Source organism: Bombina bombina, chromosome 3, assembly GCF_027579735.1.
Source record: "Bombina bombina isolate aBomBom1 chromosome 3, aBomBom1.pri, whole genome shotgun sequence".
NCBI lineage: Eukaryota > Metazoa > Chordata > Amphibia > Anura > Bombinatoridae > Bombina > Bombina bombina.
The window spans coordinates 855828400-855840532 of NC_069501.1; the positions used below are offsets into that span (position 1 = coordinate 855828400).

At 38.8% G+C, this 12133-nt stretch overlaps 1 protein-coding gene across 1 annotated transcript in view; it reads left to right on the forward strand.

The window, feature by feature from the left end:
• Positions 1-281: 281 nt before the first annotated feature.
• STK24 (serine/threonine kinase 24) overlaps positions 282-12133 on the forward strand; it is a 280157-nt gene continuing 268305 nt past the window's right edge. Inside the window, exon 1 of the mRNA XM_053707822.1 lies at positions 282-646. Within this exon, the coding sequence (XP_053563797.1) occupies positions 602-646 (45 nt within the window). The 5' untranslated portion in view covers positions 282-601. The remainder of the gene's footprint in view (positions 647-12133) is intronic.

Below are 12133 nucleotides of genomic sequence, written 5' to 3' on the forward strand. Positions count from 1 at the left end.
TTAATAATATCCTGTCTGAACAATAGATATCGACTAATCCAAAAATGGGCAAATAAGAAAAAAGCTTGAATTTACATTATCAACGCAGTGAAGAGATGCACTATTGCAACTGTGGAAGTTATTCAGTAAGAAAACCTTACTGAGCGCTATTGTCAAACTGTCATGATTTCTCTGCCTCTGCTCACAGTTTGCAGGAGGAGCTGTAATGAGGGGAAGAGACTCAGAAGGAGGAGGGTATGTGGGTGTTTTTTTCTTCTTGTTTCCTGGTCTAGTTTCTGTAAACGAGGAAACACGAGAGAAAAGAGTATACCCTGCCCTGTGTGTTTTTTTGTAATTTTTTTTTAACGAAGGTTGGGATTCCTATATTTGTACTGACTATCAAAATAACCCCACAGTAGCCGGAAATCATCATCATAATCATAATAATAAAGCAAATCTCTTCCTGCTGACCAACTCTCACAGTGTTTGTGCATCTGTTCTCTGCAATCTCTCCTCCTCTTGGGCCCGGGCTGAGAGACAGAGGGAAGCCCGGGGTGTGGGGGAGGTGTCCTCGGCTTGCAGTGGATCTTAGGGCCGGAGTGCAAGCTACGGGCACATCAGCATGGCTCTTTCCCCTATGCAGACCGGCGGCCTCCCCGGGATGCAGGTAAGCAGTGTGTCTTCTATTCACAGTGCAAATCAGTTCTCATACACAGCACTCTGCCATCCAGCTGTCTCACTAGCAGCAAAGGGGCTTTTAATGATTTGTACATTACCCAGCTGGGCAACAATATCTCCCCAGACTTCGGCCTCCATGTATATCACATTCATTGCATTTCTCCTTGATGACCCAGAGACCTGCAGGGTCACATCGCCCACGTACCACACATCACACAGAGATTTCTTGTTTCCATGTAAACCCACACTTTGTGTATTGCTACCCAGAACATGCTTTATGTGTGATTTGACATCTGGTAATATCATCTTCTTCTGTGTATGGTTTTATGAAAACTGTGTGTATATGCTTGTTATCCCCAGCTGTAGCCCAGATCAACACAGATTTGTTAGGAGATCAGCCAGGGCTCATGTTAAAGTGACAAACAGGCTGTTTACTTCTATCTTGATATTATACAGGACTCAGGAGTAATCACCAAAATTAAAAGGTGTAATCTGGAGAATGTATTGGAATAGCTTGTACAGTATTGGAAGGAGAAATGGTGAGAGCAGAAAACGTAACACATATAATAAAGTTTAGTTGAAAAACATTTTTAAACACACACATAACATGAAACATAGAATTGGTAGGCACTCTGGTGCTTAATTAATGTTTCATTGTGTAAATAAGTTTAACAATATAACTTCATCTCACAAGTACATTTAATGTAGTATGTGTTGGTGTGCTGGTACTTACTGTTAGATATGTGTATGTATGTCATATGATTACAAATTTGAAATTAATAGTAGTTTTACAAACTTCTTACTAGAAGGCAAATTCTCCCTCTTAAAATATGCACCTTTATTTACAAGATCCCAAAATTGTACTGGATTTATTTAGCTTGGACTGGAAGCAGTGCTACTTACTTTCATTGTTAGGTGTAATTTTGTAAGCTACAAAGGTAGTTGGATTGTAACAGCTTTTCATCAACATTGACATATATTACAAATGTTTGATCTGTTAAAGTTTATAAGAGGTCAATGATTTCAACCTTTGTCCTTTTGTCATTTCTTTGATGGTCTGACTTCCTGTGTCTTTAGCAGGGTAAAGCCATGTGAGGCATCTAATTAGGGAGGAAACTTCAGTAACCATGATATACAGGGCTTGGTCTGCTAAACTTGTTTGTCAGGTCATTATCCCTTGACCAGTTTAATAGCAGGTGTATGTAAAGATGATTGCATCCCATTTAGGTTGGTGGTGACATTCTTGTGCATTACTGAGTCATTCACAAGTAGGAGTATTTATTGGTTTCATTCTTCAGTAAATAGGATTTAAATGAACACTAAAGCTATTTTATACATGCATAGTTTATAACACTAATTAAGTACTGAATTGCAGAAGACCTATGTACTATAATAATGTTTTAAAAGCGTTAATGCTGTTAAAGATTTGCAAAACTAATTACAGACTTTAGTGAGATTGTGGTCATGAAGGGAAAGCTAAAATTAGTTTGTTGCTTTAGCATTCATTGTCAAGCGTGTAACTGATTTAGGCAATTTATAGCATTTTGAAGGAAACATTGGTTATAAAATTTGCTTTATGGCCTCATTACTAGGAGCACCATTTTCCCTCAAATTACAGTCTTTTACAGCAAATGGAAGCAAAATAAATAATGAATGAACATTGTAATTTTTAACATTGCTTAATTAAATATTTTATATTACATTCTCTAAGTGTCCCCTGTGTAGGTAACGAATCAATATATTTCTAACCTAACATTATTCAAAAATATTAATTTAAACTGTGTAAGTAATTAGGAGACTCATTAGTGTGAGATTCGTTAGATTTTAATGCTTTGAAATATGCTGTTTTAGGATGCAGAAGGATACAACTTTTTTTTTTATATATATGAAACAAAGCACATTGTTTTAAAGGGATACTATTTTTTTAAGCAACTTTCTAATTTACTCCTATTATCAATTTCTTTCATGTAATTAGCAAGAGTCCATGAGCTAGTGACGTATGGGATATACATTCCTACCAGGAGGGGCAAAGTTTACCAAACCTCAAAATGCCTACAAATACACCCCTCACCACACCCACAAATCAGTTTTACAAACTTTGCCTCCTATGGAGGTGGTGAAGTAAGTTTGTGCTAGATTCTACGTTGATATGCGCTCCGCAGCAGGTTGGAGCCCGGTTTTCCTCTCAGCGTGCAGTGAATGTCAGAGGGATGTGAAGAGAGTATTGCCTATTTGAATTCAATGATCTCCTTCTACGGGGTCTATTTCATAGGTTCTCTGTTATCGGTCGTAGAGATTCATCTCTTACCTCCCTTTTCAGATCGACGATATACTCTTATATATACCATTACCTCTACTGATTCTCGTTTCAGTACTGGTTTGGCTTTCTACTACATGTAGATGAGTGTCCTGGGGTAAGTAAGTCTTATTTTCTGTGACACTCTAAGCTATGGTTGGGCACTTTTATTTAAAGTTCTAAATATATGTATTCAAACATTTATTTGCCTTAACTCAGAATGTTCAACATTCCTTATTTCAGACAGTCAGTTTCATATTTGGGATAATGCATATGAATCAATCAATTTTTTTCTTACCTTAAAATTTGACTTTTTTCCCCTGTGGGCTGTTAGGCTCGCGGGGGCTGAAAATGCTTCATTTTATTGCGTCATTCTTGGCGCGGACTTTTTTGGCACAAATTTTTTTTTCTGTTTCCGGCGTCATACGCGTCGCCGGAAGTTGCGTCATTTTTGACGTGTTTTTTGCGCCAAAAGTGTCGGCGTTCCGGATGTGGCGTCATTTTTGGCGCCAAATAATGTGGGCGTCTTTTTTGGCGCTAAAAAATATGGGCGTCACTATTGTCTCCACATTATTTAAGTCTCATTGTTTATTGCTTCTGGTTGCTAGAAGCTTGTTCACTGGCATTTTTTTCCCATTCCTGAAACTGTCATTTAAGGAATTTGATCAATTTTGCTTTATATGTTGTTTTTTCTATTACATATTGCAAGATGTCCCAGATTGACACTGAGTCAGAAGATACTTCTGGAAAAACGCTGCCTGGTGCTGGATCGACCAAAGTTAAGTGTATCTGCTGTAAACTTGTGGTATCTGTTCCTCCAGCTGTTGTTTGTAATGAATGTCATGACAAACTTGTTAATGCAGATAATATTTCCTTTAGTAATGTTACATTACCTGTTGCTGTTCCGTCAACATCTAATACTCAGAGTGTTCCTGTTAACATAAGAGATTTTGTTTCTAAATCCATTAAGAAGGCCATGTCTGTTATTCCTCCTTCTAGTAAACGTAAAAGGTCTTTTAAAACTTCTCATTTTTCAGATGAATTTTTAAATGAACATCATCATTCTGATTCTGATAATGGTTCCTCTGGTTCAGAGGATTCTGTCTCAGAGGTTGATGCTGATAAATCTTCATATTTATTCAAAATGGAATTTATTCGTTCTTTACTTAAAGAAGTCTTAATTGCATTAGAAATAGAGGATTCTGGTCCTCTTGATACTAAATCTAAACGTTTAAATAAGGTTTTTAAATCTCCTGTAGTTATTCCAGAAGTTTTTCCTGTCCCTGATGCTATTTCTGAAGTAATCTCCAGGGAATGGAATAATTTGGGTAATTCATTTACTCCTTCTAAACATTTTAAGCAATTATATCCTGTGCCATCTGACAGATTAGAGTTTTGAGACAAAATCCCTAAAGTTGATGGGGCTATCTCTACTCTTGCTAAACGTACTACTATTCCTACGGCAGATAGTACTTCCTTTAAGGATCCTTTAGATAGGAAGATTGAATCCTTTCTAAGAAAAGCTTACTTATGTTCAGGTAATCTTCTTAGACCAGCTATATCTTTAGCGGATGTTGCTGCAGCTTCAACTTTTTGGTTAGAAGCTTTAGCGCAACAAGTAACAGATCATAATTCTCATAGCATTGTTAATCTTCTTCAACATGCTAATAACTTTATTTGTGATGCCATCTTTGATATCATTAGAGTCGATGTCAGGTATATGTCTCTAGCTATTTTAGCTAGAAGAGCTTTATGGCTTAAAACTTGGAATGCTGATATGTCTTCTAAGTCTACTCTGCTTTCCCTTTCTTTCCAGGGTAATAAATTATTTGGTTCTCAGTTGGATTCTATTATCTCAACTGTTACTGGAGGGAAAGGAACTTTTTTACCACAGGATAAAAAATCTAAAGGTAAATTTAGGTCTAATAATCGTTTTCGTTCCTTTCGTCACAATAAGGAACAAAAGCCTGATCCTTCACCCACAGGAGCGGTATCAGTTTGGAAACCATCTCCAGTCTGGAATAAATCCAAGCCTTTTCGAAAACCAAAGCCAGCTCCCAAGTCCACATGAAGGTACGGCCCTCATTCCAGCCCAGCTGGTAGGGGGCAGATTACGTTTTTTTTAAAGAAATTTGGATCAATTCAATTCACAATCTTTGGATTCAGGACATTGTTTCAGAAGGGTACAGAATTGGCTTCAAGATAAGGCCTCCTGAAAAGAGATTTTTTCTTTCCCGTGTCCCAGTAAATCCAGCGAAAGCTCAAGCATTTCTGAAATGTGTTTCAGATCTAGAGTTGGCTGGAGTAATTATGCCAGTTCCAGTTCTGGAACAGGGGCTGGGGTTTTATTCAAATCTCTTCATTGTACCAAAGAAGGAGAATTCCTTCAGAGCAGTTCTGGATCTAAAAATATTGAATCGTTATGTAAGGATACCAACATTCAAAATGGTAACTATAAGGACTATCCTGCCTTTTGTTCAGCAAGGGCATTATATGTCCACAATAGATTTACAGGATGCATATCTGCATATTCCGATTCATCCAGATCACTATCAGTTTCTGAGATTCTCTTTCCTAGACAAGTATTACCAATTTGTTGCTCTGCCGTTTGGCCTAGCAACAGCTCCAAGAATTTTTACAAAGGTTCTCGGTGCCCTTCTGTCTGTAATCAGAGAACAGGGTATTGTGGTATTTCCTTATTTGGACAATATCTTGGTACTTGCTCAGTCTTCACATTTAGCAGAATCTCATACAAATCGACTTGTGTTGTTTCTTCAAGATCATGGTTGGAGGATCAATTTACCGAAAAGTTCATTGATTCCTCAGACAAGGGTAAACTTTTTAGGTTTCCAGATAGATTCAGTGTCCATGTCTCTGTCTCTGACAGACAAGAGACGTCTAAAATTGATCTCAGCTTGTCGAAACCTTCAATCACAATCATTCCCTTTGGTAGCCTTATGCATGGAAATTCTAGGTCTTATGACTGCTGCATCGGACGCGATCCCCTTTGCTCGTTTTCACATGCGACATCTTCAGCTCTGTATGCTGAACCAGTGGTGCAGGGATTACACAAAGATATCTCAATTAATATCTTTAAAACCAATTGTACGACACTCTCTGACGTGGTGGACAGATCACCATCGTTTAGTTCAGGGGGCTTCTTTTGTTCTTCCGACCTGGACTGTAATTTCAACAGATGCAAGTCTGACAGGTTGGGGAGCTGTTTGGGGGTCTCTGACAGCACAAGGGGTTTGGGAATCTCAGGAGGTGAGATTACCAATCAATATTTTGGAACTCCGTGCAATTTTCAGAGCTCTTCAGTCATGGCCTCTTCTAAAGAGAGAATCGTTCATTTGTTTTCAGACAGACAATGTCACAACTGTGGCATACATCAATCAAGGAGGGACTCACAGTCCTCTGGCTATGAAAGAAATATCTCGAATACTGGTATGGGCGGAATCCAGCTCCTGTCTAGTTTCTGCGGTTCATATCCCAGGTATAGACAATTGGGAAGCGGATTATCTCATTCGCCAAACGTTACATCCGGGCGAATGGTCTCTTCACCCAGAGGTATTTCTTCAGATTGTTCAAATGTGGGGACTTCCAGAAATAGATCTGATGGCTTCTCATCTAAACAAGAAACTTCCCAGGTATCTGTCCAGATCCAGGGATCCTCAGGCGGAAGCAGTGGATGCATTGTCACTTCCTTGGAAGTATCATCCTGCCTATCTCTTTCCGCCTCTAGTTCTTCTTCCAAGAGTAATCTCCAAGATTCTGAAGGAATGCTCGTTTGTTCTGCTGGTGGCTCCAGCATGGCCTCACAGGTTTTGGTATGCGGATCTTGTTCGGATGGCCTCTTGCCAACCGTGGACTCTTCCGTTAAGACCAGACCTTCTGTCGCAAGGTCCTTTTTTCCATCAGGATCTCAAATCCTTAAATTTAAATTTAGGTATGGAGATTGAACGCTTGATTCTTAGTCAAAGAGGTTTCTCTGACTCTGTGATTAATACTATGTTACAGGCTCGTAAATCTGTATCTAGGAAGATATATTATAGAGTCTGGAAGACTTGCATTTCTTGGTGTCTTTCTCATCATTTTTCCTGGCATTCTTTTAGAATTCCGAGAATTTTACAGTTTCTTCAGGATGGTTTGGATAAAGGTTTGTCTGCAAGTTCCTTGAAAGGACAAATCTCTGCTCTTTCTGTTCTTTTTCACAGAAAGATTGCTAATCTTCCTGATATTCATTGTTTTGTACAAGCTTTGGTTCGTATAAAACCTGTCATTAAGTCAATTTCTCCTCCTTGGAGTTTGAATTTGGTTCTGGGGGCTCTTCAAGCTCCTCCGTTTGAACCTATGCATTTATTGGACATTAAATTACTTTCTTGGAAAGTTTTGTTTCTTTTGGCCATCTCTTCTGCTAGAAGAGTTTCTGAATTATCTGCTCTTTCTTGTGAGTCTCCTTTTCTGATTTTTCATCAGGATAAGGCGGTGTTGCCAACTTCTTTTAAATTTTTACCTAAGGTTTTGAATTCTAACAACATTAGTAGAGAAATTGTGGTTCCTTCATTATGTCCTAATCCTAAGAATTCTAAGGAGAAATCATTGCATTCTTTGGATGTAGTTAGAGCTTTGAAATATTATGTTGAAGCTACTAAGAATTTCCGAAAGACTTCTAGTCTATTTGTTATCTTTTCCGGTTCTAGGAAAGGTCAGAAGGCCTCTGCCATTTCTTTGTCATCTTGGTTAAAATCTTTAATTCATCATGCCTATGTCGAGTCGGGTAAAACTCTGCCTCAAAGGATTACAGCTCATTCTACTAGGTCAGTTTCTACTTCCTGGGCGTTTAGGAATGAAGCTTCGGTTGATCAGATTTGCAAAGCAGCAACTTGGTCTTCTTTGCATACTTTTACTAAATTCTACCATTTTGATGTGTTTTCTTCTTCTGAAGCAGTTTTTGGTAGAAAAGTACTTCAGGCAGCTGTTTCAGTTTGATTCTTCTGCTTATAATTTCAGTTTTTTTCATTATAAGATTTAAACTTTATTTTGGGTGTGGATTATTTTCAGCGGAATTGGCTGTCTTTATTTTATCCCTCCCTCTCTAGTGACTCTTGCGTGGAAGATCCACATCTTGGGTAGTCATTATCCCATACGTCACTAGCTCATGTACTCTTGCTAATTACATGAAAGAAAACATAATTTATGTAAGAATTTACCTGATAAATTCATTTCTTTCATATTAGCAAGAGTCCATGAGGCCCACCCTTTTTTGTGGTTATGATTTTTTTGTATAAAGCACAATTATTCCAATTCCTTATTTTTTATGCTTTTGCACTTTTTTCTTATCACCCCACTTCTTGGCTATGCGTTAAACTGATTTGTGGGTGTGGTGAGGGGTGTATTTATAGGCATTTTGAGGTTTGGGAAACTTTGCCCCTCCTGGTAGGAATGTATATCCCATACTTCACTAGCTCATGGACTCTTGCTAATATGAAAAATGAATTTATCAGGTAAGTTCTTACATAAATTATGTTTTTCTTCGTTCTCTTGCTATTAGGTAGAGCGCCAACAGATTCTGCAGCGCTGTAAACATAGTCGTATACAGGATAACTTTTGTAGGGATCAAGTGGGTAGAGGGCCCTGCAGAGAGTTTGACTGTTGTAGTCGGCTCTTATGAAGGCGATCTACAAACAGCTGGGCTCATAGGCTTACATTCTAAGGGGTTCAAGGGGAAAGCAATAGAGTGGGAAAGGTTAGTGTAGGTTGTATGCATCCCTGAATAGTAGAGTCTTTAGGGAGCGCTTGAAGCTGTTAAAACTATGGGAGAGTCTTGTAGAGCGAGGCAGGGAGTTCCACAAGATGGGGGCCAGTCTGGAGAAGTCCTGTAAACAGGAATGTGAGGAAGTAACAAGAGAGGAGGAGATCGTGAGCAGAGCAAAGGAGACAGGAGGGAGAGCATCTGGAGACAAAGTCTGAAATGTAGGGGGGGAGCAGTGCAGTTGAGGGCTTGCTATCTTTATTTAAAAAGTAGGAATGTAAAGTTTAGGAACCGGCCCATTTTTGTTTCAGAACCTGGGTTACACTTGCTAATTGGTGGCTAAATGTACTTTGTTATAATGATATTCTTGTTGAAGAGATACCTAGGTACGTCTGTATTATTACATGGCAGGAACAAGTGCTGCCAGTGCTATCTAGTGCTCTTATAAATGTATAACATTCTTCCAAAACTGCTGCCATAAAGTGCTACAGACACATGCACGCTCCTGAGCTTACGTCAGTGCTTTTCAACTGAGGAAACAGAGAGAACAAAGAAAATATCATATTAGAAGTAAATTGAAGAGTTGTTTAAAATTACATGCTATATCTGAATTATGAAAGAAACATTTTGGGTTTCTTGTCATTTTCAGGCTATACGTTTAGGGCTAATGAAGTGCCTCATAAACTAGTGGTTTAATGGTAATGTTGAATCAGGGGATGTAGGGATTGTAATATCTGTGTATGAATGAGTTGCCTTTATTTACAGATTAATTAAGTATTAGAAGTAAAATCTGTAGTCTAATACCTTAAAAATTCCTCCTCTAAGTAAATAGGCTTGTGTCTGTCGAAGCTAAATAAATGTAGATTTCACAATAATGTCAAATGACATATCCACATTTATAGACATAATCATCAGTAGTTAGTTTCCCTTGTAGAAATATAACTTTACAAATGGAAACAAGAACACTACTCAGGTAATATAATTTTAGGCTGTATAGTGTTAACCCTTTGAGGGCTAATGACAGCTCTGAGCCATCGCAGAGTTTCCCACTCTGGTGCTAACGACGGCTCAGAGCCGTCACTAGCACTCTCCCACCTTGAGGGAGATCTGTGGGCTCCCACCCGCTCCTACCTTTTTCTATTCATAACGTCACCACGCAAAGCGTGAAGCCCCGGCGATGCCTATCACTATGGGGAAAAAGGGGCAACCAGACGTGGACTCCTTGCTCAGTGTGCTTAGAGGAACACTGCTACACCTTACTGACGAGGCCCAATGAAGGCTGAAACGATCGTCTGGGGAGTGCTGTGTTCCTTGTTCAGAGTGGTATTGCCTGGTATATTGGCGCTGGACTGACCGCAATAGGCGGGATCAGACTGATATACTACAGGAAAGTTCTGCTCCGTGAAAAGCATTACTGGGCTAAAAGAAGTTGCACCCAGGTGGTAAATCACCATAGTACAGGAGCTGGTTTTTCGTTCGTGTGAGTGTACTTCTCTCTCTGTGTGTGTGTGTATATATATATATATATATGTGTATATATATATATATATATGTGTATATATATATATATATATATATATATATATATATATATATATATATATATTCACTATTCCAAAAGAGAGAAACACGGAGGACACAGTAGTGTCCTCTCCAGAGAAAGACAGGGATATATAGACACAGTCCCATCTAATTATACATATTGAGATCGGTGCTCCCCTCCCCAGCGCAAACTGGTCGGCGGCTGGGTCCCCTAAATCAAAACACACATAAATAATTAATAAATAAATTTTATTACAAGTGCAAATAAATATCAAGTGTTTCAAAATATAGAAAACACATAGAAAAAGCTGGCCAGCTCACAATTGTTGCTTACGATGCAAAATGGTAACCTTTAATAAAGTTAGTACAAAGTTATTTAGCAACACCCCAAACCAGTGGGTAGCCCTGTGATTACACAGGAATCTGCTACCATGGATATTGAAGGGGATCCATGCAAAATAACTAGAAAACAACAGGATAGTATTGGCAACACCTCTCTCTCAGAGGATAACCCAAACTGATTGGAAATTTGCTATCATGAGAAAAATACCTGAGGATCTATGTCTAATACTTCTAAGTATGGAAAGAAAATACATGTAAAGTGTTTGTAACATGTAAGGCTTATTTTACACATTCGTATTAATAAGCAACACCCTTACCAGAGGGTAGCACCAATATAATAAAAGGTTTCAGCTACCATAGTAAAACATATGAGGGATCTATGTTAATAAAATACTACTAGCGTAATTACAGCAAATATGAACCATTAGCGTAAAATGTAACCAGCAGGCAAAAGATGGACATATTAAAAAGTTACTTATGTTTCATTGCAACATGTGTTAAAACTGTTGCAAACAGGGTTCACTCTGTTACTTAGTTTCCCAAGGGATATGTTCCATTTAGAAAATTAGACTCGATAGTCCAAGGATACTTATCAAGTGACTCCTGGGTAGTCGGTTTATTCTCCGTTATGTCCTTATGCCGTAGTCTGGTCCGGATACAAAACTTGCTTCTTATAGCGGTTCCAAAGCTGTATTTACAACTTGCATGATTCCAAGGCTGTGTTTGCCATTTGCATCGAGCAAACGAATTGAGGCTTGATTCCCAGCTGTGCAAAAGTGATGTTCCACGCCAATGGCCGTTTCACCCCCCACGTGACCTAGACGTCAATGGGGCTTCCTCAGGGCGTATGATTCAAAGTCCCATACTTGTTCTATTTAATCTCAGCCCTTCTCCTGGATTGGTGAAAATATTTTTAGCGATAATTAGCACAACATATGTTTGTATGCTGTACACAATAAAAGAAAAACCAAAATCTAGTGTCTCAAAACACACTTGCTTAGTGATTTCAATCAACTCCAAAATTATATTCACAACACTTGTCATAGATTTATACAGGCAGTATTTGCACTTAGTTATGATATTAAGCTTTATTAAAGCTATTTTATTCCACCTCCAGCATGGCGGATGCAGCACGAGACGAACATCAGGAAAAGCATCCTGACTTACAAAAGGACAATGGATGACTTGCACAATAACAGAAAGACACTTCACACCTAGACTAGATATACAGACACATAGCAGCAGGAGGTCTCCGCATTAGGTTGTCTGTGCTGTGTGTAATCTCCTGTTCTGTGTCTCACATCTAGACTAGATATACAGAAACATAAGAGTCTGGGGGGGGGGGGGGGGGTTGGAGCAGGCAATACTGAATTGGGCTGTCACCTTATACTCCAACAAAACGCAGGAATCCCAACTCTGTATCAGTTCCCTCCAGACCTCGGAGTCTCTGGGAATTCATGGAAACTGTGTAAACCTGAATCCAGGGTAAAAGTACTCCAAATGTACCCTGGTCACCCACCTCCCAAATCATAGAATCCCCT